The 26855-nt window shown below is 44.8% G+C and overlaps 3 protein-coding genes across 8 annotated transcripts in view; 2 read left to right on the top strand and 1 right to left on the bottom strand.

The window, feature by feature from the left end:
* The first annotated feature begins 992 nt into the window (after positions 1-992).
* Positions 993-17501, top strand: Phf10 (PHD finger protein 10). 3 transcript variants are annotated; one of them, XM_040758275.1, is made up of 12 exons: positions 993-1126; positions 2982-3088; positions 5472-5602; positions 6232-6309; positions 7105-7238; positions 7332-7481; positions 8097-8206; positions 9482-9635; positions 11658-11813; positions 15811-15919; positions 16187-16375; positions 17320-17501. In XM_040758275.1, exons 1-12 carry the CDS (start codon positions 1043-1045, stop codon positions 17403-17405), a joined length of 1488 nt encoding a protein of 495 aa, XP_040614209.1. In that variant the 5' UTR covers positions 993-1042; the 3' UTR covers positions 17406-17501. The 3 variants fall into 3 exon arrangements, with proteins under 3 accessions (XP_040614209.1, XP_040614208.1, XP_040614210.1); XM_040758274.1 differs by having other exon boundaries at positions 994-1126; positions 6226-6309; XM_040758276.1 differs by lacking the exon at positions 6232-6309 and having other exon boundaries at positions 994-1126.
* Positions 16612-19536, bottom strand: CUNH6orf120 (chromosome unknown C6orf120 homolog). 2 transcript variants are annotated; one of them, XM_021234673.2, is made up of 2 exons: positions 19140-19536; positions 16612-18890 (listed from the first exon to the last, which is right to left on the bottom strand). In XM_021234673.2, exon 2 carries the CDS (start codon positions 18847-18849, stop codon positions 18289-18291), a length of 561 nt encoding a protein of 186 aa, XP_021090332.1. In that variant the 5' UTR covers positions 18850-18890; positions 19140-19536; the 3' UTR covers positions 16612-18288. The 2 variants fall into 2 exon arrangements, with proteins under 2 accessions (XP_021090332.1, XP_005083073.1); XM_005083016.4 differs by having other exon boundaries at positions 16612-18895; positions 19140-19535.
* A 47-nt stretch (positions 19537-19583) lies between these two features.
* Positions 19584-26855, top strand: part of Wdr27 (WD repeat domain 27) — a 92598-nt gene continuing 85326 nt past the window's right edge. For 2 of the 3 annotated variants that reach the window (XM_040758273.1, XM_040758271.1), the window contains exon 1: positions 19585-19799. The gene's annotated coding sequence lies outside the window, so the exon portion shown is untranslated. Of the gene's footprint in view, positions 19800-26855 lie in introns of all 3 variants that reach the window. The other variant, XM_040758272.1, reaches the window with a different exon arrangement.

The raw sequence follows: 26855 nt of genomic DNA, 5'->3' as shown, positions 1-26855 counted from the left end.
CTCGTCCCACGAGTCGTGGGGACCCTCCCGCTCCAGGTTCTCCGGGACCGTCTGGGTGCTGCTCAGCCACAGCCGCTCTGACTCCTCGCGCGCGGCCACGAGGGCCACCGTCCGTCCCAAGGTCGCAGCCAAGGCAGAAGTAAGACAAAGGGAGGGGCCGAGGGCGCCTTGGGGACCCCCGGGATGTGCAGAGTGAAGACTGGGAGGCGGGGTGGAGAGGGGGAAGGACACAGGGTCGGGGGAGGGCACTGCAGGAGAGATGAGGGAGTGGAGTCGGGAGACCCATCCTTCCTAACTTAGAGGAGGGAGCGTGGACCCCGGTGGGTGTGGGGACCCCCGGCTGAGGGGTGGGGCCGGGGACCCGGTGTGTGTGTGTGTGCGTGTGTGTGTGCATGTGTGTGCGCGCGTGTGTCGGGGGGAGGGGAGGACACCATGTGGCGGGGGCTCCTCTCGGAGGGGAGGAGCCGGGGACCCAGGTGGGGACAGGGAAGGCCCCGCGGGCTGGGGACCCCCGGCTGACGAGCGGCGGAGGAGGGGAGGGGGCGGGGCGGCGGGGCGGGGCGGCGCGGAGCCGCGGCTGACGACGCGGAGGGCCGGGCCGGGGGCGCAGGGAAGGGGCGGCGGCTGCGGCGAGCTCGCCAGGCGGCCGGGAAGCCGGGCAGGGCCGGGGCCGGGGCCGGGGCCGGGGCGTCGGCGGGCCGGCGAGCGGGCGGGTCAGCGGGACTGCGGGCGGGCGGGCGGGCGCGGCGCTGCAAGCCGGCGGGCCCCGGCGGAGGCCGGCGGAGCGGCGCAGCTGCGGCCGGCTGACGTGAGCGGCGTGCGAGCGGGCGGGCGGGCGGGCGAGCGGGCGGCCATGGCGGTGGCGCTGGCGGGCCGCGGGGCGCGCGGCGGCAGGGGCCGGCCCCCGGGCGGGCGGGCGGAGGGGGCGGGGCCGGGGCGCCGGGCGGCCCGCGCGACGGCGGCGGCGGCGGCGGCGGCAGCGGCGGCGGCCGGGACCAGGCGACGGCGGCGGCGACGGCGGCGGCGCGGGGCGCTGGGGCTGATGGCAGCGGCCGGGCCCGGGGCGGCGCTGTCCCCGCGGCGGTGCGACAGCGACCCGGCCTCCCCCGGAGCGCAGTCCCCGAAGGTGAGCGAGCCGAGCGCGCTGCCCAACGGCGGCGGTGGAGGGCCGGGCCGGGCCCGGGCGGGGAGCGGGGGACCGCGGGGAGCAACAAGTGCGGCCGACGCGGGGCGCGGACCGGGGGGCGCCCTGCGCGGTGCGGTGCGGTGCGGTGGGAGGTCGTCCGGGAAGAAACGGGGAGAGCGGCCCCGGCGGGTTGGCGGGGAGGCGGGGAGGCTGCGCCGCAGCCGGGGAACTCGGGAAAGTCGCGGCCTTCGCCGATCGCAGTCGGGACGGCGCTCGACGGGACCTGCGCTCCGCGTCCCGGGTCGGCAGACCCTGCCCCGGGGACCCCGGGCACGTGCCCCGGTCTTACCGCGGGGTCTCCGGGGGCTGCTGCTCCGGGCGCCTCTCACCGGCAGCCCGGCCCGGCCGGCCTCCCCCGAGGGCCGCAAGGAAAGCCGACCTCGGCGTTCCCACCTTTTGCTTCTAAACTTCTCGGTGTCAACTTCCGGTGTTGTTTCTGTTCAAGTGAATTATTGTTTGTAACTGAAGGAAATTGTTGACACCAAAAAAAAAAAAAAAAAAAGGTCCTTAAAATGTTTACGCATGAAATAGGTCCTTCAGGTCTTAGAATGAACTGTCTAAAGTATGAAACCTGAGTACTATATAAAGGATACATTTTAGGGGAAATATTCTTTTCCAAGTTGTTAGTGTTAAAGGGAATTTTCAGTCCGTGTAAATTGACTTCATCTTTGATGAGTGAAAAGGAGAATATGTATGTTTTTCCATTTGGGAAATAATTTCAGCACGTTCCTAGGTGCTAGAGGCGAAACGTAAAAGCTTACCCACTCATCTTAACGTTAACATGCATCAGACAGTTACTGCCAGTCCCTGCTGTTGGTGCTACCCATGCGTTAATTACTGGCTTCATGCTGGCATCAGCCTCCTGACTTCAGACGCATGACACACGGCTGGTGGAGAGTGGGCAGCCCGCTGGCGTGGTGACCTGTGTGCCCCTTCATTCTCCTTCGCACGTTTTTATTTTAATATGTAGTAAGAGTGGTAGTGTTAGGAGCTACACGACCTTGACCAAAAAAAAAGTGACTTTTAAGTGGCTAGACTTGCAGTCTTCTGTTCCTGTTTACATTGTTCAAAATATAACCTGGAGCCTGAAGCTGAAACACACAAGGATGACAGCAGGGGATTGTAAAATCTGTTCTAGGCTGGCTCCTCTTTGAGCATTAGCTATGGATATACAGGCATGCTATCATTAAAGACATTTTTTTTTCTTAATAAAAAATATGACTTTAAGCCTCAAGTGCCATGTTAATAAACTGTTTTAAAAGCATTTGGTTACTCATTTCCTTAATGGAGTAGCTGAACAACTTATATCCTGCATGAGCTTGTCACAGTGTGCTGAGGTTCTGCAGTGTAACAAGGAATGTAGTTAGACTAGGTGTCCTGTGTCTCCACGGTAGCTAATTAGAATACACTCTTGTGGGCCAGTTGTAAGTTGGAGGATGCTGTAATTTGATAATTAATCCCCCCCCCCAGCTCAAACAGGAAGGCTTGCTTTAGTTTTAGAGTGGCTTATACCCACCCAGTTGGTAAGAAAGTGAAAGTAGAATATATTTTAAAAACTGTAGCTGAATTTTTTTATTTTGTTTGAATTGAAGGTCAGTTTTTAGTTTTATTCCACTTCTTGCTTATAACAAATTCTTTGCCCGTTATAATTTATTGTAGGAAATTAAGTTTTCTAAAGACACTAGTTAGAAATAGGCTTTCTCTTGTGCAAACTTGAAAGATACATAATCCTTTGGGTTTTTTTTTTAACACATTTTATTCTCTGTTGTTATTTTTTAATCATTTAAATGTACAGGATGATAATGAAGATAACTCAAATGATGGGACCCATCCATCTAAGAGGCGGCGAATGGGCTCAGGGGACAGCTCGAGAAGCTGTGAGACTTCAAGTCAGGATCTCAGGTACTGCTACTTGAAGGGTCAGTAGTAACTTTTATATACTGTTTGGCCTCTTCTTCCCTTACCCACCCTAGGCAGCAGGAACAGTTATTAGAAATTATATTTATGGCTGAAGAGATGGTTCAGCAGTTAAGAGTGCTCTTTCAGAGGACCTGAGTTTGGTTACTGCTTCCTATGTGGCTGCTCATAATGGCCTGTGAGCTCTAGAGGGCCTGATGTCCCTTTCTGGCATCAGCAGATGAGTGTACACATGTACACATTCACACAAAGCAAAAAAAAAAAAAAAAAAAAAACCAAAAACAAAAACAAAACACCATATTTTAAGAAAAAAAAAAGCCAAATAATACAATACCAAAGTAGGTCTTGTTCCTGCGAACTGCTAAGAAATTATATTAAATTAGGTACATAAGACTCGTTATCGTAACACTTTCTAAGTGTACAGTTCAGTGGTGTTAATTGCATTCACAGTGTTGTGTGACCATCACTGTCATCCCTTTCCAAAACTTGAGTAACTCAAATGGCATGATCCTCCAGTACCTCCTGTCCCTCCTGCCTTCAGCTGCTGGCACTACAATTCTGCTCCCTGCCCCTGAGTGTGAACCATATAATACTTGCCCTGTGATATCTGGCTTATCCATTAGCAAAATGTCTTCAAGGTTCATCTGTGCTGGAGTTCATGTCGAAATTTCCTTAAGTCTGAACAGTATTCCATTTTCTGTATCCCTACATTTTGTTTATTCATCTATAGGCTGGGGTAATTAATGTGATCATTGGCATTCAGAATCCCTACTTTTAATACCTTGGTACAGAACTAGAAGCAGAAGGTTGTATGGTGTGGTAATTCTGTGTTTAGCTTTTTGAGGACCTTCCATATACTTCCGTACACTTCCATATACTTCCGTACACTTCCGTACACTTCCGTACACTTCCATACACTTCCGTAGCAGTTGTACCATTCTGTATTCTCACCAACAATGCGCAAAACTTCTAATTTCCTCGTAACCTTGCAACATTGTTTTTGGTTTTTGATTTTGTTTTGTATACCATGGTTAGGGATATTTGATGACTATCTTCTTAGGTGCTTTTTGACTATTTGATTTGTATTTTTGGAGAAACATCTGTTTTACTTCTTTGTTCATTTCCTTTTCATTCTTTCTTTCTTGCTTACTTTTTTTTTTAGACAGGGTCATACTATGTAGCTCTGTCTGTCCTGGAACTCACTATGCAGATGAGGCTGACCTCAAACTCAGAGTGCAGGCATTAAAGGCTTGCAGCATGAAACACTGTTCCCAAACCTGATACTAGGAAAGGAACATCACCTCCTGTCATATCACATGCAGAAATTAAAATCCTAAATATAAAAACTACCTAGAAAACCTTGAGTTAGTAACAGTGTTAGACATAACACCAGAAACAAAAGTCAAAAAACAAGACAACTTAGCGTCAAAAATTTTAAAACAGGGAAAAATGTGATACTGTCAACTGTAGAGGAAAAAGAGCCATAGAATGCTAGAAAATATTTACAAAGTATATATATGATAAAGGAATTAATATGCAGAATGCATAGAGAAGTCCCCAATTCAACAGCAAAGAAGAAATGGAGAGCCGGTTTTTTTAAACGAATAAATGCAATAAAACACTTTACACTCCTGCCTCTTGTAGAAGTTAGATGTTCCAGATTGAGGCCGTCATCATACTCTTTGAGATTCAGGGTTACAGTGCACTGGAGCTTCCAAAATAGGTCTGTTCTTTGCTTCTGGGTTTGTAGAGCAAAATAAATATGTATAAATATATAGCTTCTCGTTTAGTTCCCTGAGAAAGAGGTCCTTGGAATTCTGTTTTCTCAGTTGCCTGTGACTTGCCAAGCAATGGACAAGGACCAGAGTCTGGTGCACACGCGCAATTGCGGTGAATGTTACACAGAAAGACTTGAGCGCTGCTGCGGTTGCCTTGTGTTGGTCTCTTAGGCTTAGAAGTTAGGAGTTTGTTTTTGTTTTTTTATAATTTCTATGTGTCTTTATGTGTGTTTGCCCATGGGGATGTGGTACCTGCAGAGACCAGAGATCACTGGATGTGGAGTTGGCGTCGCAGGTGACGCTGGGAGCTCAGCTCTGGCCTGCAAGAGCCACAAGCGCTCTTAGCCACTGAGCTTCCTCTCCAGACCAGGCTCTTGGCCTGTGAGGAAACTGCTACTTTCAGTGGTTTTTTTTTTTTTTTTTAGTGTGAAGTTCTGGAATACTATTTTTACTCATTTTGTAATTTTCTTGGTAAATATAGCAATAACAATGAATTTCAATACTTCAAATTATTTTGCAAATACTTTGAAATATAAATGATTAAAATGTAATAAATGCCACATGCAAGGCGTGATGTGTTTTTGTCTCAGCTTCAGTTACTACCCAGCAGAAAACTTAATAGAGTACAAATGGCCACCTGATGAAACAGGAGAATACTACATGCTTCAGGAACAAGTCAGTGAATATCTGGGCGTGACCTCCTTCAAGCGGAAATACCCAGGTACTTAAGGCTTAGTGTGTAACGGATGCCGTCTGACCTCCGATAAGACAGCTTGGTTATGAGTGATTTCTGTTTTGTAGACTCAGTACACTTGCTGATGTCATTTACATTGTCACTCAGCACCTCGAACTCTAGTTAGTATGTTTTTAGGTGCCGCCAAGTTGTTTCAGAGCAGAATAAGCACTGAGATTACAGGTGTGTCTCACCATGCCTGACTACTTAAGGTTAATTTTGAAAAGAAAAGCAAACAAATAAAACCCACTTCATAGCCAGGGTTTTTTATTTTTACTGTTCTGAGTTCAGGAATAGAGTTAGCTCTAAGCCATGCCTGGGTTGAGGAGAACCATTCATGAGTAACTGCCCTAGTGTAGTTGCTTGCTTTACTTTGGATTATTCTAGTTTTAGTTTTCCAGTGTTTATTTCTCTAATTTGTAAGGGTGTGTATGTGTGTGTGTGTTTGTGTGCGTGCGTGTGTGCGTGTGTGTGTGTGTGTGTGTGTGTAGTTACCTCAATATTACTGATACTTAGAGTATGCAGTGAGAGACGCGTTTAAAATAGTTTTTAAAAAAGTTTTCAGATGTATAGTTTTAGTTTTTAATACTCCTTTTGTTCTGCTTTTGGAGATTTAGAGCGACGAGATTTATCTCATAAGGAGAAACTCTACCTGAGAGAATTAAACGTCATTACAGAAACACAGTGCACACTAGGTAATCACCTAGTGTGTCTTTTATGCCGAACATTGTAGGTGATACTGGATATAGGTCTTGTGTCCTAAAGTGCTTACAAAGTTAATAAAAAATTATTTAAATGTTAAAACGCTGTTGACTCATTTTTAATTATTGTTAAAATGTAAAGGACATGAATACAGTTTATGTTTGTGTCTAAGTATAGACTGTTATCTTTGCAATGCTGGGAAATAAGCACATAGATGCTTACCCTATAAAAGGCAAATCTTGTTATGTTTTTCCTTCATCATGGTACATACTTTATATATAACTTTTCAGTGTTAAATTCGTGACAACAGTGGGCAAAATCTGATACTGTAAGTTGTAAAAGTTAGATGGTAGGTGTGGACTGACAAATGTGAAATGTGAATTGATTATAATATTTCTGATATATAGATTTGGAGACTAGGAAATAGATATTGAGGAATAACTTACTATGTATCCTGTGTTATTAGTGGCTTATATTATTGTTTTTATGTATTATATCATTATTTTACAATGATTTCTAAATATATTCTTATAATTTACATAAAATCTAAAAGAAACTCATTTGGTTGAAAAATGGATTTCTTTGTCTTTACAAGATAACCTTTTAGTTTTGATTGCTTGACTTTATTATGAAGAGTAACTTTTGCTATTTTAAAATGTAGTAATTTTGCTTTATTATTATTTTTTAATGTAGAATAGTTTGAAAGAGAAACTAAATTTGAAAACGTACCCATGTTCACTTGGCCTTAAAAGATTTTCTTTACTTTTTGGGGGGGTGTTCTAAAACAGGTTTAACAGCATTACGCAGTGATGAAGTGATTGATTTAATGATAAAAGAATACCCAGCTAAACATGCTGAATATTCTGTTATTCTTCAAGAAAAGGAACGTCAGAGGATTACAGATCATTATAAAGAGTATTCTGTAAGTGATTTGAGGTGACTGACATCTGTCTTAGGGGATGGGGAAACAATGTTTTTATAAAATATATGATTCCTTCTAATATTTTTCTTTCAGCAAATGCAACAGCAGAATACTCAGAAAGTTGAAGCCAGCAAAGTCCCTGAGTACATTAAGAAAGCTGCCAAGAAAGCAGCCGAATTCAACAGCAACTTAAACCGGGAACGCATGGAAGAGAGAAGAGCGTATTTTGACTTGCAGACACATGTAGGGTGACTTAGTTCAGTGGTATCTGGGTCTCCTTTGCTCTTGTTGCAGAATGGTCATCACTTCCTTTCCATCATCATCATTCTATTATTATCTATGTTATGGTGCCAGCTGTGTTTCTTTCTCACAGAAGTTAAAACACCATTTTTAGTGATGGATTGAATAGTGCCTTTTGCTTGCCATCTTCCCCTCCCTCCTCTTGAGAGCTTTGCTTTACTACTGAGTGTTTACTGAGGGAGACTAACAGTAGCTATGTATCACAATTCCTTTGTCCCAGGGTTGGTAAGAGTCACACAGTATGCTTGCCTCTGGTTTTGATGCGAGCCCCGTGAGGTTAGACCAGTGTCCCCATGAGGTTTTCAACTTTGGGAAAGACCGTGGTGAGCCAGAGACATAGTGGCTGTCCTCAGTCTGTGCACCTGGTGACTGACAGGCATAGGACTCCAGTGTGCAGCCCGAAAGTAGCAGCCATCCCTAGGGTGTTGCTCCAGTGTCATTTAAGTTGCTAGCATTTCCGTGGGCGGGGACATAGATGTAGTGTACACATGGGAATTCTTTTCTTGAAGCCTTGGTTCCCAGGTTGGATCAGTTTTCACGTTTCTGATGTTAACACAGGTTATCCAAGTGCCTCAAGGGAAGTACAAAGTGTTGCCGACAGACCGAACAAAGGTCAGTTCTTACCCAGTGGCTCTCATCCCCGGACAGTTCCAGGAGTATTATAAGAGGTATTCTGCACTTTTAGTTATCTATGGTTTCAGGGCCTCCTAAAATTTTATGTCTATCAGCGACACCAAAACATGTGTAGGATTTGCGTCTGCATTTTTCTTCTTGGGTTCTGTGTAAAGAATACCATTGTGTCTGAATTTGAAGCCCTGCTAGTGAAGTCTGGAGTGCGCAGGACTCTGGCCTGCCCTGTCTGGATGTATCACAGACAAGTACCTGAGGTCCTGTAGTAGCTCTTTGGTACTCACAGTATGGCACATAGCCCAGTAGTTCGGTATTATCAGGAAGCTTTTTTGAAATCAGAATCTAGGTAGGTTTGGCTTCCGAGTCTTCTCCGGAGCCTTTACTGAAGTGGTGCTCACAAAAGGCAGCGCAGAGTGGCGTGTGTGACCGATGGTACTAAGACCGATAAGTACCAGGGCAAGCATGGACACACCTCCTGTTTCCATCCCAAGTATCCAGAAACCTTTCAAACCAGGACTAATGGGTTCCTCTCGTTTAAGAGCCTTAGCTCCTCTCCCAGCAGATGACCTCACTCTAGAAACCTGTTCTCAGCATAGTTTTCTTCAGAGAACCTGACTCACTACAGCATGGAGTCCCACTTGCTGAATAACAGTCTAAATTGTGCAAAATTTTTGTGCAATTTTTTTTTAATCTGGAAGTCACTAAAAATCTGGTGGTGTTCTGCCAGTCCCTTTGTTCTGTGGCGAAGTAGCTCTCTCGAGGCCAGGAGTGCAGTGTGCCACCAGACTAGGGGACATTTAAATGTTGGAATTCATGCTTTGCAAAATGTTTTAAAGTAATTGCTGTTAAAAATTTTGCTAATTTTTATCTCAATTATTAAATACCATGCACTTAATGAAATTGTTTAGTCATCCTGTTGGGCTAATGAGGTAGATTCTCTACTGAGTCTGTTTTTGAGTGTAAGGACACAGTGTAGAAGTCACTGCAGCTTGGTGTGTGGTTGAACACAAGCATGAAGTGGCTTGGGCCCAGGCCTTCATGTGTTGTCCGGGATGCTTGGGTTTCACTCTGGTCTGTTGACACGTTATTTTCAATTAAGTTTAGGTAGGATCAACTGCTTGATCAGTCATGAAGAATGCTCAGATTTCTGAAACTTATTACTTATCCCCACCTGATGACCAAAATGAAAAAATTCCCCCTCTCCATTTTTGTGGACTATTTGTGAGTGAGAAGTCTAAGGCTAGTTTCAGAGCTTAGAAGGTAGTTTTCACCTATTTAATGCTGAAGAATGAAAGCGACCTTTCTGAATTCAGGTACTCACCAGATGAGCTTCGGTACTTGCCATTAAACACAGCCCTGTATGAGCCACCCCTGGACCCAGAGCTCCCGGCACTAGATAGCGATGGTGATTCAGATGATGGCGAAGATGGTCGAGGGGATGAGAAGCGGAAAAATAAAGGCACTTCGGTAGGACTGTGTGCCTTACCAGGGGGCAGCCTTTGACTAGTTGTGTGTGATTGCTTTCCTGGAATGCTAACTTGAACTCTATTACTATACTGTTTGAACAGGACAGTTGTATATATTTATAGAAAATATTCACCATGAATATTCATTGTGTTGATGTAAGCCAGTTGTGCATTGTTTTCTTAGGCATGTTTTGTATTGAAAAACTTCTATTTTGAGCAAGATAGGCAATTGTATAGAACATTAATATTCTTGTATCAACTTGCTGCTTATGCAGATTAAAATAATTAACAAAATAGACTAAACTTTTGCCATAGAGAAATTATATTTTGGGGGCTGGGGCAGCCCATTCCCTTGTTATCCTTTTGCTTAACTTGAGGCTTCTTATAGGAAAACATTAGCTTACTAATATGTTGTATTGTACATTTAGTTTTTCTGTGTGCTCTTTTCAAATACAAAATGTTTAGCTGCTAAAAAGCAGAAGTTTCCTTGGGACATGAAGGACAGTAGCTCTGAGGTAGTTTAGGGTTGTGGCTTTCTTCAGGACACCTTAAGCCACAGCCATCTTGTATCTTACATTGTAGCCAACCCGAATGTGTGCTGTCATTGAGTAGCATTGTATTTCCTTGTCTGAAACAGCTTCTAACCCATACTTAATCCTATGTGTTACATGAAACAAGGTCTTCTCCAAGTCTGCAGTGGTGGTGCCTCCTGTCAGTTACTAGAAGGGCGCTGTGGAAGTTAGGAATGATGAACAGTTTTATCACACTGTTCTGAGGAATATAAATTAATCTCATATTTGAGGAAAGCATTTTGAACTGTCGAATACCCAGAATTTTTTCACAGATTTTGATCTGGCAAATTTGCGAACAATTAATTCTAAGGACTTAATTAGACGTTAGCAAAATTTAAATAGAAAAATAAGTTGATTTTAGTGTCATAGAATTTAGAAATAAATCTTTATGCACACTGGTGATACCTTTACACAAAAGAAATGCAGTTCTTTATGAGAAAATGCATGTAGTACTTTACCAACACGACAAAACCCATTTGCACATATATGCCTGGTGATCCATGTCATTGTGCACACACATTGATCATGTGTGCACTGATGCACACACAGTGAGATCACATGCAGTATAATTCATGTTTGTGGCTCGCACTGCCAGGATGAAACCACATTGTGAGGATATAAGGTGTGTATGAGAGTCTGGGCTTCTGCAGAGCAGAGACACTGAGAAACCGGGCAGGAGACGAGTTCATGTTTATCAGGTGGTGATAGATAGCTTAGTTCTTTTTCTTCAGTTTTTATAATTTATGTGAGTATAAAGTTGTAAAACCTTAAATTATAAAATGAATTCAATGATCAGATACTGAGGTCTTGTCCTTTGAACAAACATATGTCAACAAACATATCATACTATTGTAGGTAGGGCAATCGTTTGAAAATGGTTATGTATTTGAAGGACTTTCACAATGACTTCTGTTACTCAGAGGAAAAATAAGTATTTTTATAAATATAAATATAAATATGCATCCCTGTGGCATGAAAAATATTGAAGCTGTGTAATAGTTGAAGTTGGTAATTCTATTTTTGTTGACTTAAATCAGAATACATAGCTGACTAGGATACTTGCTAATAGAAATAGAATTATTAGAAGGGTAAATAACATGGCCTGTTTTTTTTTACTCTATTAGAAATAAATTTCTTAGAATCATCTTTATATTCTTCATTAGATAAAACTTTTAAAACTTCAGAAAACATTTTGTCATTTAAAATACTGAGATTTGCTGGGTGGTGGTGCCTCATGCCTTTAATCCCAGCACACAGGAAGCAAAGCAGGCGGATCTCTGAGGTCAAGGCCAGCCTGGTCTATAGAGTGAGTTCCAGGACAGCCAGGGCTACACAGAGAAACCCTGTCTTGAAAAAGAGCAGAAAACAAAACAAAACAAAAAAACAATAACACACAGAGACTCAACTTGGTCTTAATTCCAAGGAACCCTTGTTTTTATCTTTTGCTACAGGACAGCTCCTCAGGCAATGTGTCTGAAGGAGACAGCCCCCCTGACAGCCAGGAGGACACCTTCCAGGGAAGACAGAAATCAAAAGACAAAGTGGCCACTCCAAGAAAAGATGGCTCCAAACGTTCTGTACTGTCCAAGTCAGTTCCTGGGTACAAGGTAGAAGAAAAAAGCCCCTGACTCAGCCTGTCCCTGAGACCGTTAACTCTGAGCAGCGGAGCTGAGCTTGCTGAGCTCGCTCTGTCCCCGTGCTGTGCACCCGCCCACTGCTCTACTTCCCTGGTGGCTTTCTCGTCACTTTTGGTCATGGTATAGCTTCTATTTCCTGTTTAGAAACAAAATGGGTCTCCATACCCTTTTAAGTAATAGCCAGGCGACTATGAGTTTTAAAACATTGTTTCAAGGCAGAACTTGATTTTTTTTTAAATACAGGGCATAAATTGTCTAGCATTTTGAATATCTGAACAGTTGGTAAAGCTAAACTTGGTGAGCTGTGAAGTCAGAGTGGACTTTTAACCTCACGAGGTGGTATTTTTGTAGTGCCTTTCATTGAGAATATCTGGGCTTATTCTAAGGATTGTTGGATCTAGTTGCCAAATTCTGCCAAGTTTGGTAGAAAACAGTGAAGCCTAGAGTTATATCATGCTTTTGTATAACTTTGGCAGATAGCCTCGTTTGCGAATCTGATTATTCAGAGTAAGGCCGTAGGTGGTCAGAAACTAGTATTTTTAACGTTTCTTTTCTGTCTACCTCTCTCCTTCTGAAGGTTGGATAGGGGTGAGCAACTGTCATAGTGCAAAGAATGTAAGAGTACTGTAGGCGGAATAGACTTAGTGGTCAGCTTGTGATGTGGGTGGTGATGGTACAGCACACCGTTCTTCTTGTCTTGGCTGTATTAGACTGTACATCCTGTTACTCTATGGAGGTTACTAGAGGAGGGTTATGAATAAGAGTCTTGCTAAGTCGAGTTGTTAAACACCTGTGTGTTAGTATCCTAACAATGGCATGTAGCACAGAAAATAAGCAGAAGTGAGCTAGGAGTCATTTTCCCTTAGCCTCGCCAGTACGTTAGGATGTCCCTTAAGTTACTAGAAACACCCATGTGTGGTCCACTTAGAAACACATGCTTTTGTGCATGACCAGCGAGTGTGGCTTTATTCAGCAAGGAATCCTTCCAAGGACAGCCTCAGTAGGCTGCTGCCGTGTGGTTTTGTATTTGGTTTTTTGTTTGTTTGTTTTTTTAAATGTATAGCTTTGCAAACTAAAGATTTCAGTTACTGCTTAATAATTGAAACCAAACAAACTCCAAAGATTACATTTCAGAAACAGCCTGCAGAAGCCAGTATGTGTCACTGTCTTAGAGGTGCCAATGGGAGTGGCAGCTGTCCAGGGCTGAGGAAGCTTTTAAATAAGGAGCCTGTTTGATCATGCATTATAAAGTAGAGTGTATTGAAATAGGCATGTAATGCAGGCTGGAAATGAAGGATTATCCCTATCATCACTGATCTAGTATGGATCACATAGATTTATCTTAGTTAATAGTACTCCAGGGAGCCACATATGCAAAATAAACATTTTATAATCTGTAAACATTTTTAATAACTAAAAATGTTTCAGGTATTTCAAAGATAGGAACAGCAAATATATAGGTATTATATATTAATGTGAATGTGATTATTCAAAGTTAACCTCTCTATGAAAAGTATTAATGAGCCAAGATGTGCCTAAACATTAGGGTACTTCAAGCTGACACTCATAGACACACATAAACACACACACACACCACACACACACACACACACACACACACGCGCGCGCGCGCGCGCGCGCATATACACGCACCCCTTTAAAAGAAGGGTGCTAAGGAGCATGGTAACGAATGTGATTTAATGAGATGGACTAGTGCTGGCCCTTTACGTGTGGACAGTATTGCTTAGGTTACATTAACCTGAGATTAAAGTATAATTGTTAGGTTCCAGGCCTACACATATATAATTAAAACCTATACGGTTAGTTTCAACAAGAGAAGTGAGTGTCCATGAGCCTTTTATTTGAGTTGCTGAGGGCTGCTGGCTGAAGAAAACTAAAGGGTTGCTGCGATTGTCTGAAGGAGGCCAGAGAGTCTCACCCTATGATCTTCAAGGGATTTGTACACCTTCTTTCTCTCCCTCAGTGTAGGTCTTTCGTTTGTCTGTGAGGCCCTGTGGCTTGTTAGAGCCTAGGTACTGACAGGAACTATGTGCTTTTGTGTGGTGAACTGTAGCATCGTGGCAGAAAATGCTACAGTGCTCTCTTTCTCTCTCTCTCTCTCTCTCTCTCTCTCTCTCTCTCTCTCTCTCTCCTGCTGCTGTCTCTCCTCCATCCATCGCTTTTCTTTTCTTCCTCGCCCTTCTTCCTCTTCCATTCTGTCTGCTCGCATATTTTTCTTCTCAACAAGATGAAGATTATTGGGTAAGAAATAATTTTAAATGGTTTAACAGGAAATTATGTATAACTTTAAAGGTAAACCCTAAGTTTTCTCAGTGTCTTTAATTATAGGCATTATGTGTATTTTAGTGACTGTAGAACTTGAATTGCTCTAGAATGTGAATAACTAGGTTTGTGTTTTATTCCTTTTGAGTTGCTTTGTAAAGAGTCTCCCGTGAGGAATTCTCTCTTCAAAATTTAATATTGTGTAGTTTCTTCCCTGACTTTAGTGAAAGACTTACTATGCCAGTGTCTAATTGAACTCTAAGCATTAAGTAAGTTTATCTTTTACATTTAGTCCAGGTTATTGAAAGTTCTGCTGCATATTATGGCAGTTAAGATTCAATCTTAGAAGTGAACTTCCTAGCTATTTTTTACTTAGACCCCCGGACACAGTGAAACCATGTGCTTAGGATGCAGCAAGAGTAGCAGAGTAACTAACTGCTATCAGATGCTGGGAGAGCAGGGTACAAAATACACAGAGGAGATGGAGAGTAGTCAATGGGGACATTTTATATGTTTGTTTAACTCCATGATATTTATTATTTTGTAGAGACATTTGTGATTGTTTAGATATTGTTTCTATCATATTTATGTATAAGGTTGACTTTTTAAAAAATAAATAAGCCAAAAATTGTTTTTGAATGCCTCTGTCATCTTTTGCAAAATATTTTTTAAAAAGTAAAAAATTATTATTTAGGTTTGACAAGGTGTACAAATGGCAGTGCAACATTTAAAGTGATACTGCTTCATAAAAGTTTGAGTGTAGATCTCTGTGGTGCCGCAATTTAGAAAAGAGATGCAATGTGTTAGATTACTGCCCTGTTACCATCTTTGTCCCCCTCCCCCTTTTAACAATTTACTGGTGCACACCTATATATAGTACATTTGAGCAGCATTTGTGATGGTCAAGGTTATGATGCTCAATTATCCCTTCCTTGCCCTGGCATTTTAAGTGTAGGAAACTCCTTATGCTTTATCCTATTCCATGTTTAAGGCCCTAATACTGTGTATATTTTTAATCTGAAAGATAATACTCAAAAATTGCTTTGTATTATTTCCTATCTGACAACAGTTTTTCCTTGTCCGAAAACTTTTTGTTTTACACGTCACAGTGACTGCTTCTGTCCTTTATCATAGTTCTAACTTTTTAGACATGGAACAAGACTATGCATACAACTCAGATTTCTGTAGACATTTATGCATGACAATGAACGAGACATCTTCTAATTAAAATATTAAAATAGTGTTTTTTTAACTTAAATTTTATAGGTTCAGTTCTATATCACTGGAAAAATACCAGTTTTTGAAATAAAGTGAATGTAAGCTTGATATAAGCTTAAAACTTAGGCTTAGCTTTATGTGTGGTCATTTGGTACATGGATTTTCTTTCCCCATTATTAGTGGCATTTGACATCCTATTTCATTTTTCCTTCTGGTCTTTATATAGATGATGCTGTGTGTGTAGGGAGCATAGAGTGCTACATTTAGGCAACACATGTTTATGCTGTATATAGAGTGCAGTCTAGGCTTTCATTAGCATGGGGTTTTATGTTCTGATCCATCTCATATCCAGTTATGTCTTACAAAAAAGTTCTCATCAGATTAGCAAAAGGTAATAACAGAACCCCTTTTGACCCCATAGTGAGTTCTTCTGGCATGAATTTATAGCCCTCTTCTACCCTTCCAGCCAAAGGTCATTCCAAATGCTCTATGTGGAATTTGTCTGAAGGGTAAGGAATCCAACAAGAAAGGAAAGGCTGAATCACTTATACACTGCTCCCAGTGTGATAACAGTGGTAAGTAGACATGTCTCCTTAAGACTTTTACCTCACCCTGCAATTGCCTCAAAAGCTAGGGTTTGTAGCTACCAGCTAGGTGTCCACCAGAGAATCAGCAATGAATAGACTTGTTAGCTGTAGTTAAAGCCCATGTATCTGCTACCTTGTAAATTTTGATGTGTCTGGTAATATTAATCATGGCAACCATTCTTGGGAACTAATATTTTATTTGCCTTAAGTTAAAAGTTCTGTTGTGAAATCCTATTAATGTTGGTTTTGATTTAGGCCACCCTTCTTGCTTGGATATGACCATGGAGCTTGTTTCTATAATTAAGACCTACCCATGGCAGTGTATGGAATGTAAGACATGCATTATATGTGGACAGCCCCACCACGAAGAAGAAATGATGTTCTGTGATGTGTGTGACAGAGGTTATCATACTTTTTGTGTGGGCCTTGGTGCTATTCCATCAGGTAAAGATGAAAAAAAAAAGCGCATTCTCTTGTGTGATGAAGATCTCCCAGCATTTTTTTTAAGGCTGTACAAATGACATGAACATGTTCCAATTATGATCAAGCTGTTATTGTCCATGTCGCAGCTACCTGATTTTCATCCTTAGTGTAACCAAAGGAGACATGAATAGAAAGCTTAGGTTAGGGATAGAATGAGCTGGTGTTATCTACTAAAGTTGCTAAAGTAACACCACCAGTTTGTTTCAATGCTTTCATTTTATTTTTAAGTTTGTCTATTTAGAAACTTAACAAAGTGACTGCTATACCTTTATATATACTAAGACATCTTTCTATAAAGTGAGGCAGCATGACAATTCCAGATGACTTTAGGGTGGACACAGAATCAAATAGTAAATCACAGTAATCCTATTGAAACATACAGGTAATTGTGCAATTTTAAGGACTTAGTTGCATAGTTAACACTGTATAGTACTCTATAAAACTCAGTTTCCTGGAATCCGTCAGTGAGCAACGTGAATAATCAATCAAGGATCTGCAGTAATTCAGCTCAAGAGTGTGTACAGGTGCTAGTTTTAAAGTGCTGTCCTAACAGTGGAAGGGGCCATAGAAAGCCAGGTCCATTAACAAGTTCCTCATTAGGATTGTGTTGTTGAGGTTTTAAAAGCATGGTATTTGAATTTTAGGATTACATTATATTTTTTTAGGTACCAATGATTGTTTCGTGCTCTTTCCCCTCTTGTCCGTGCACTGAATTCCACACTGCATTGGTTACACTGATTAAGGGTTGTTTACATTTTCTACCTTGGCTTAAGGAACTCAGTACTTCCCTCCCCACTGGAAAAAAAATCCCAGAGAGGACAGCTCAGGAATGAATTTAGGTGGTTTGTACTCAGTCCTATAAAAATAGAATTCCACTCCATATTAACTAACAATTTTTCTCCTAGGTCGCTGGATTTGTGACTGTTGTCAGCGAGCTCCCCCAACACCCAGGAAAGTGGGCAGAAGGGGAAAAAACAGCAAAGAGGGATAAAATAGGGTTTTGACCCCACCCTCAGTTTGGGATATTTGGTGCCAATTTATTTACACTTTCATTTTTATGCCAATAAAGAACTTTTTTTGAAATTAACTACGACCTTAAACATCTTCAAGTTTATTTATTTCATTATTAGCAACTCGTACCCTTGAAAGAAAAAGTCAGAGAAATGGCTCATTTCCCCAGATTTTAGTCTCTTAGTGCTGTCTTTTTCCAGAGATCAGCAGAAAGAGGTAGCAACTTAATTTGAAATATTTCTTCTTGAGTCTGAAAAGTTACTGTCTGCCACGACTATCTTTGACCTGCTCAGGTAGTATCAGTTACTCAATAACCAGAGCACTCCAGTCTGGCCAACAGGAAAGGGCAGAGGGCCCAACATCTGGTACAACTGGTATGACAACAAACTGTGTCAATGCTTGCCTGGCAGGAAAGCTGGCTCGAGTGCCAGGGGCCACATCCCTACTGTGCACACAGGCTCTGGGAAGAAGCTGTCATTGCATTTCCGACCTGGCTTTAGAACCTCTTTAAAACTGCAAGGGCTGTACTCCATTTTAGTATGTCTATAGAAGACATTCTACAGTCATGAGCCTTTATATTTCATCTGCACTAGTACAAATCTGACTTACACAGCCTGCTAATGCAATAATCTTCTTACTCACCTGACTAACCAAAATGCATTTAAACATTTTATTGAGCAGACTCCTTTTTATAGGAATTTTAATCTCTAAAATATTGTGCTTGCTGCTTTTCCTGCGTGGGGGAGTAAACTGAGGTAACAAAACTGTATGGCTTTATTTTTCCATCCTAGTCTAGAGAAAGTAACCAGAATTTCACCAGGTCAAGGTCCGCAGCAAACTAATAGCTCCGTGCAAATAAGGGTTCAGAAGAGAATTTCAAGCACCAGTTTCAAAACGCTAATCAATATCGCCCAGAGGGCTGATTCCTCTTCTTGGGCTGCCTCCTCTGGAGCGTAAGCTTGGTTCTGACCGGCTCCTGTGGGGTCAGCAGGATAGGCAGCCTCTCCGAATGGGTACTGATCCACAGTTCTGTCAGAGTATACCCTCATCTCAAAGTCGCTTTCATGGTGTGACGGGTGCCCATAAATTCCTATCCCCACCGGGCGCTGGAAGTGCGCCGGGATAGACACCACATCCTGGCCGCAAGTGACCGACTGCAGCTCGTACTCGTCGAAGCTTGGGTGCAGAGTGCTGTCGGAGACGTACAGGTCCGCATCCCCTCTGAGGCTCTGCATCCTGAGAATAATCTTACCCTCGTGGTTCAACCGCAAGTAGCTGTAATTCCCGGCTCCTATCTGGCCCTGGACCACGTGCAGAAGGAGCCACTCCTCCGGAACGTCGTCGTCCTCCTCCAAGCATTTCACCAGGGACACCACCTGGGACGCCAGGACCACCAACAGGGCGCACCTCCAGGGAGCAGCCATCGCTGAGACATTCAACTCGGGGACTCTCTCATCTGCAGTCGCTGTGCTGGGAAGGCACGGGTGACAGGCTTGACCGGAGGTGCTCGTCCAGGCCGACCAGGATGCGTGCAACCGGGTCCCGGGACCCGACAGTGGGGCAGGGGATGGAGAGAAGGGGTGAGGAGTGGGGGACAGCGGGAAGGGGAGGAGGTGGCGGGGGTGGGAAGAGGGGAGCGGTAAGAGGGACGGTAGGACAGGCCCCCCGGGGGCGCAGGCGTCTGGAATAGCGAGGTCGCCGACCCCGGACTCACCGCCACGCCCCGCAAGCCACGCAGCATCCGCAGCATCCGGGCTCAGCCTGGAACTCGCCCCATCAGGCGGAAGAGAAGCCGCGCCCGGAAGTGTGGTACCCCGGAACCGAGGGCTTTCGGGAACGGACTCAGGCCTACGGGCCGGAAATGGATCGACGCCGGGCGGGCTCTCGCGAGAATAGAGAAGGGACGCGTAGCGTTAAGGTGTCTCCTCTCCCCCCCCACCCCCGCTTTCTCGTAACCACGGTAACGCGAAGCGTGTGCGCGCGCTTGGCCAGTTCCGGAGAAGGCGGGCTGGACAGCAGGTGAGGCCGCCGCAGCGCCTGCGTCCGGGAAGGCCGGGGAGCCTACTCCGGGAGGACGGAGACGCCACGCGCGCGCGCGCGCACGAGCCAGCAGTGCGGTCCCCAGCCGCCCTCGGGGTGAGGATGCGCGCCGGCCGGGGCTGCGCACGCGCAGAGCCGTCGGCCAGGCTGCGCGGCCGCCAGAGGGCGCTCGCCGAGCCCCGGTCCCCGACCCTGCAGCCCAAGCCCCTCAAGAGACTTGACTCAGAAGCCCCGGGGGTCGGGAGCGCAGGCAGCATCCGAGGAGATACTCCTGGATTTGTCTGGAACCATGACAGAAAGAGGAAAAACCTAAATCTCCGCGTGCGAACTATTAGTAAGGAAAGATTTGTTTTTTCTGAGTCCGTCCCAGTTTGTATAACGCACCGTAGACTCTAGAGTGTCGTTTGTCGTCGTCCCTCCACCCCTCCCCCCATCCTTAAGGTCATATTTGCTGTTTGGAGATTCATCCTAGTTTATAAACGGATGGCCTCGGTGCTGGAAAGGCAAGCAGCTCTCGGGTACACCGTATCTCATCAAGGAGTCCCCACCCTCACCGCCGGATCACCTGTGGTCCCTCCGAGCCTTAAGACCCTCACCTATCAGGAGAGAATCCGGTCCAGGAACTTGGTGGGGGGACACGTTCAAGCAGGACCGTTATGTGACATTCTATGGTGGAGCAAAAGCCCAAAATTAGTGTTTTAAAAATGATAGTTTGTAAGGTAGGCCAACAAAGCGGGGTACTCGTTATTTTTTATAACAAATAGAGATAGGCTCTTTGGGCCCATTTCATAATTTAGGAAAGAACTGACGCCTTAGTCATATCTTGCTGCGTTCTTGTACCTCTACTAACTGAAGTAGATAGGTAGATAGATAGATGAATAGATAGATAGATGATAGATAGATAGCCTCAAAATCTAGGTCTACCGAGCACCTGAATTGGAAATCAACTCTTTTTCTAGCTAATGTGGAGAACTTCAGGTGTATTTTATTATGCCGCCATTTTTTTGGTGGGAGCCCATCCCCTATTGAATTGCCTGATTCATTCATTTCTCAAAGCCAAGAATGAAGTGACATGAGTCTACCTCTGTAGCTACTGAGAAACATTTTTAATATTATATAATATGAAGGAAACGGATTTTTTTGTTAAGAATACACGCATATAATAAACTAGTTTTAACTGGGATGCTCCTTGGGTAATACAAGACAATCACTTGTTTTTATTTCTGTAGTATGTACAGCCCCTAGTGTGTCTGAGATGACTGTTTTTGTTTCCTGGTTTAGCTTTGAAACCAGATTATCTTTATCTGTCACTCACCACTGCATTTCCTGAATTGCCCCCCTAGTCTTACACACACTGTGCTTGCACTAGAAAAATAAACTTAGTCTGTCTTAGCCTCATTTGTCTGATGTGGGTGCATGCGTGTGTGTGTGTGTGTGTGTGTGTGTGTGTGTGTGTGTGTGTGTAGGATGCTTGTGGAATGTGCTGTCCCCCCAACCTTCCCCCAGGCTTTCCATTTAACCACTGTTGGAGAGTCAAATAGGTGAGGCTTTCAGGAATCAAACTTGTAAAATGTTACTCATGCCTACATGTTTGTCCCTGCTGCCCTGGCTGAGCACAGCCCTATGTGCTTGTACCTGACCAAAAGGGAGCTGAGTAATGATGGTTAGTTTTGTGTATAAGGCAGTAGTTCTCAAACTCTCTAATGCTGTGACCCTTTAATACAGTTCCTCGTGTTGTGGTGACCCCCCCAACCATACATTGCTACTTCATATCTGTAATTTTGCTGCTGCTATGAATCATAATGTAAATATCTGATATGTGGGATATCTTATATGCCACCCAAAAAGAGGTTGCAACCCACAGGTTGAGAACTACTGGTCTAGGACAGAGCAGTAGTTTGGTGAAAAATAAGCAGTTTTCCTTCTGGTAAACATCAGTTTCTCTGTAGATCCCACTTAGAAAATAGTCACCCCCTCTCCGAGGGACTTGCTTGGTCAAGGCACCTAGCATGGTGGGACATGGGTATCCCCCTCACACAGTCCTCTCTGTGGAGCCCGAGTGAGGCTTCTCGGGTCCAGAGACCCCTATGCTAAGAAGATGCAGCGCTGGCTCCCCACCCGAGGGCGGAGCCTGAGTGTGGAGACTGCAGAAGCTGCTCATGCGGGTTCTAAGGCCCTGCGGGTTGCAGTTGGGAATATCTGGTTTCACCCTGATGCTGCTCTTTGTGTTTTAAGGTTCTTCATTCTTCCCGGTCTTTCCACTGTGGCCACACGTAACTGGCTGCTGAGGGTGAGCCCTCCTAGAGTGCATGGCCCCAAGACTGTGGGGAGTGCACCCCCTAAGCAGTTCCGGCGTGCATGCGTGCATGTGTGTGTGTGTGTGTGTGTGTGTGTGTGGTTTCTCAAGACAGGGTTAATACATGTAGCCCTAGCTGTCCCAGAACTCACTCTGTAAACCAGGCTGTCCTCAAACTCAGAGATCCTCCTGAGTGTTGGGATTAAAGGTGCGTGCCACCACTGCCCGGCCAGCTACTGATTTTTTTTTAAATTCTTGACCGGGCATCCTTTTTTGACCTCATGGTTCCCTGAAGTGTGAGCCCCCTTTCTCCAGGTGCAGCCACCTCTGCTGTCGCCCTTCTTGGTCTTTCATGCAGTCTGGCCTCTTTTTATGTAGTTGCTCTCCTTGTGGCTCACACCCTGAGTTACATGGACACCCCTGAGTTGCTTTTGGCTGAAGGCCAAGTCTTGACCACTCTTTGCGCCCGACTCCGGCACCTTGAAGTTCTTGAGCCCAGCGAGAAGCTTCTGCACACTTTCACACGGCCCCATCAGGTGTGGGCTGCTAATCCTCTTTCTGATAATTCCCTGTCGGGCCCCATGCTCAGCACACGTGTGTTCAGGACCCATGCTCAGCACATGTGTGTTCAGACTTCCAGGCTCTTAGAAAGCCCTGGCATGCGTTTCACTTGTATGACACGGACATTGGGCTTTTCTGGGTCTCAAGGGGCTTTCTTTGCTACTACTTGGTCAGGTCGCTGACCAGTGTCCCACAGTGTCACTGAATCTCCTTTCAAGGGGCCTGGTTGTGTGTTAGTATGGAAAGCTGTGCAAAGTAATCTCAGGATGCCCGTAGCTTAACACAGCAAAATCTGCTTTTCATACACAGACCAGGCCCTGCTGCCCTCCTGATCAAGTGCCAGCTCGCTCTGGGTCCTCAGCTGTCCTCCTCCATGAGGGAGAAGATAGAGGATAATCATAGGCCACACCTGTGCACCCGCTGTGCTTGCCTGACTTCTGGAGAGCCGGGAACTGTGGAGGTCTTGCTACATTCCCGTGGCTCTAGTGAGAGAGCTGAAAGTCTCGGGTGAAAAACTACGAGGTGACTGCCGAGCCATTGGTTAGAAAAACAAACGCGTTCACATAAAACTACCTTTGTGATGACAGTCAGATTTAGGCGGCCGTCTGACTCGTGATCACGGATGGGAAACTGTCAGTTAGCTCATCAAGGGCACTGGCACTGGAAGTGTGAGCATCTGTCAGTCTTCCTGAGGGTTGGCCGAGTTTTCCAGGTCCCCCCACATCTCTGACTGAGCACATTGCTGCCCCCAGGAGAGGCAGGCGCTGCAGCTGAGAATGGCAATGGGAGTTGTAGCAGGTCGAGGACAGCTTCGGACCCGGGGCTCAGAGCTCCTGAAGACGGTCACGTTATCTGCACAGGCACGCTTTCCTTCCCTGATTGATGTTCAGGGCAGTCTTCGCAACTGTTCCACACTGGAGAGCCACTTTGAGTGCGTTTTTTAAATCTCTTGTGAACATCTCAGCGTGGTAAGGCGTGTTCATGTTTACTCCTGTTTGGAAACAGCTACAGTAATGCCAGGTGCTGACTGCCAGGAGCGGTTTTCACTTGTGAGATCTGTGACAGAACAAGACTTCTACAAAGACGAAGCCAGTCAAAATCCCAGCACGAGGCCCTCACCCCTACTGAAGAACTATTGCTAACTGGTAGCTTCCAGTGGGGTGGGGGGCAGAGACAGAGAGAGACAGAGAGTAAAGAGTCAGTTTTCTTCAGCCATGGGGCCACTGGTGGGTTGCTTGTGCTCCGCCTCAGACCCACACACATGGGCCATCTCAAAAAAAAAGAGGACAGGAAGATGGGAGGGGGAGGAAGGGATGGATGTGATCAAAACACATTGTATAACTGTAGGGAATTATCAAGGAATAAATAAAAAATACCATATTTAAAAAGATGTGGCACTATCTGTGACATTTATTCTTGGTTGTCAACTTTGACCACATCTGGACTTTACTGAAACCCAAGTAGCTGGATACCTGGGAGATGTTTTATGTTAATCACCTTAAATAGGAAGACCCACTTGTAATGTGGACCACACCTTCTGGTGGCAGCCTATGCAAAGGACACGGAAGAAAGTTCTTCGATTTTCTGCTTGCCCTCACTCTGACTCTGACTTCAATCCATCATGAGTATAAAGTGCCTGCTTCCTTGGCAATAATAAAGACCATCTGATACATCCAGCTTCGTAGACTGAACACTACTGGAGTTTTGGACTTCTGGTGTTGGATTAGCCTGTGGACCACTTTAATAAATCCCCTTTCTATATAAATTTGTCCTCTCAGTTCTCTTCTTCTAGAGAATCCTGACTAACACGGTGTCCTAGTCACCATATTCCTTCTCTACAAGTCCTATTTGTATAAAATTATATGTATATGGTGTGTGCTCAAGTGTGGTTGAGAATGAATTGGTATGTATGTGTGTACTTATGACCATGTGTGAAGGACTGCATATGTGTGTACATATGTGTTTGGTCTCTTACTGCGGAATTGCCTACAGTTGATGTCTTCCTCAGAGGCTTGTCTTTACTGCTTCACCTGAGATGTGGTGTCTTGTTGAGTGTTACTGTCATGTGTGTTCAGACTAATCCATCCCCTGGATGCTAAGAGCAACACGAGGCACTCAACTTGCTACCCTCTGGATTTACGCACCACGGGGTAGGAAAGTAGATCCTGTTCCTTCCCATGTAATTGCTAGAAAGTTGGACTCAGAGCCTAGAGAATGTCGCGATGAAAGCTTTGCATCTAACCGTCACATTTAACTTATGTTACTCCGCGCTGTTGTGTCTCAGAAACAGTAGTCCTAGTTGCCTAGTCCAACGACCTAGGAAGCATGTGTGGTTCCTCCAACTAGACTGTAGCACCCACAGGTTCATCAGGGTTGCAGGACATTGCTGCCATCTCACCTGCTGTGATAGAGCCTCCGCAGGACCCCACAGCGTTGCTGAGATAAAGCCCCAGGTGTCTGTTTACAGCTAGGAACTCCAGGACCTGTGGATCCATCTTTCAGTGTCTCCAAGGAAATATCTGTTTCCATGGCCAGTGAAGCCCTGCATATTTCTGCCCTCACTGCGCGTGGTCCACCCCTCCAGTCAGACAGTAGTTGTCCTTTAGAAGCAAATATTTGCCCATTGGAAGGCACCAGCAGCAGACCAAGACACAAAAGCACCAGCTATATAGAACATTCCAAGTCATGGTGGCTGGGGTGTGGGAAGATTGGAGAATTTATATTCTAATTTATATTCTAACTTAGTTCACACTGTTAATTCACAAGGCAACAGTGTGAGTTGGAGGAAGAGGCAGGTGACCTGAAGACGAGGGATTGTATGGGGCCCTTAGTGCAAGGTGGCCATGCAGGCCCCTCACAGACAGGCACAAGTGGCTGCTGTGTATCTGTCCTGCGTTGGTCCCTCGTGAGTGTGCATGGGCGCCTGCTGTATGCCAGGCCGTGTCTGTGCAGTTTCGTAGGTGTGTGTTCTTCACTAGGCCAGTGGTAGTTTGAGCTACAAAATTAACTGAGGTCTTTGAAACGCTGAAAGTGTTAAAGGAAAGAGTACAACATAAATGTTACTTAAGGGCATAGGGGAGACTCCCTGAAAATCTTTGCTTGCTGTATGTTTGACAGGATTGTTGTGTGAAATGTACAAAGACCCCCCCAAAAAAACCCTAAACAAACTACCCAATTAAAAATGGCCTATAGAGTTGAATGGAGTTCACAGAAGTTCACCTGTTTATACACATCTAGTAAACACTAAAAAAGTGTTAACGTCCTTAGCTACCCAGGACATGAAGATGAAAACTGCTTTGAGATTCCCCCTCATCCCAGTCACAGTGACTGTTGCAATTTTAAAAAGTGATGCATGAACGAAAGATGCTGTTCGACGGAGCTTGGGTGGAGGATTTTATTATTGGAGGGGAAGTGAATAGAAAAAGGGGGGAGGGTAGAGGGGAGACCCACCTCTGGAGACAGGAGTGGCAGAAGAGAAGGGAGATGAGGGAGAGGGGAAGGGGGAGAGGGAGAGGGAGACGGAGAGGGGGAGGGGGAGAGGGGGAGAGAGAGAAAGAGGGAGAGGGAGAGAGGGAGGAAAGGAGGCTGGGAGGTGGGCAGGGCCCTTTTAAAAAGGAACGTAGTGATTACGCACAGGTCTTGCTCTTAGTGGCTGCAGCTGAGGACGCATCCTGTTAGAACCCCAAGGACAGGCCAGTGCAGATGCCTGGATACTAACTAACAGCGGCCACCATCAAAAATGCGAACGACAACAATTGCTGGTGTGGATGTGGAAACTGGAAATGCCTAATCACTGTTTGTGGGAGTATAAACTCGTGCAGCTGCTATGGAAACGAGTCTGGCAAAACTCCAAGGACCCAACGCTGCCATTCCCGGATATATTTTAAAGGACTCTACCTACTACTGCAGAGTTACGAGCACATCTGTGCCCATTGCTGCTCTGTTCCCAAGAGCTGTAAATGGGATCAGCCTAGATGCCCGTTCACCAATGAAAGGATAATAAAAACGTGGTGCACATGCACAACAGAATTTCATTCTGCTGTAAAGAAAAAAGGAAATCATGAATTATGCAGAGTAATGGATGGAACTGGAAAATGCATTAAGGCACCGGAGGCTCTGAAGGTCAAACACTCCATGTCCTCTGACATGGGTTATAGCTTTTATTTCTTGGATTTGTTTGTGTAACCTGGAATGTCTGTAGAGACCTGGAAACCAGAAATGGACCATGGGGATGGGAGAAGAGGCACGAGGGGAGGTGGGGATGTTGGGACATGTGCAATATGACAACGGAGGGAATATTGGGGACAGCAGGAATGTGAGGTGACTGATCACATTGTATTCGAAAACTTGACAGTCACTGATGCTCGCCCCCCCACACGTTTAAAATGTTTTTATTTGCGTGTATTAGACAGTGACAATTTTCAGTGTGACATTTTACACATGTATGCAATACATTTTGATCATTCACGTCTCTCACCCTGACTAATCCCAATCCTCTTCCCAATTAGCCATCCTATTTTTCATACTACTTTT

The sequence above is a fragment of the Mesocricetus auratus genome, unplaced genomic scaffold, assembly GCF_017639785.1.
Source record: "Mesocricetus auratus isolate SY011 unplaced genomic scaffold, BCM_Maur_2.0 Super-Scaffold_100018, whole genome shotgun sequence".
Classification (NCBI taxonomy): Eukaryota; Metazoa; Chordata; class Mammalia; order Rodentia; family Cricetidae; genus Mesocricetus; species Mesocricetus auratus.
The sequence above is the reverse complement of the archived record's forward strand: the minus strand, read 5'-3'. Positions and strand labels throughout refer to the sequence as shown.

Coding starts and splice junctions, on each gene's coding strand:
- Phf10 (XM_040758274.1), top strand. CDS start 1,043: ATGGCAGCGGCCGGGCCCGGGGCGGCGCTGTCCCCGCGGCGGTGCGAC. Junction 7,239..7,331: donor ATCATTATAAAGAGTATTCT/GTAAGTGATTTG, acceptor TTTTTCTTTCAG/CAAATGCAACAGCAGAATAC. Junction 7,482..8,096: donor ATTTTGACTTGCAGACACAT/GTAGGGTGACTT, acceptor ATGTTAACACAG/GTTATCCAAGTGCCTCAAGG.
- CUNH6orf120 (XM_021234673.2), bottom strand. CDS start 18,849: ATGGCTGCTCCCTGGAGGTGCGCCCTGTTGGTGGTCCTGGCGTCCCAG.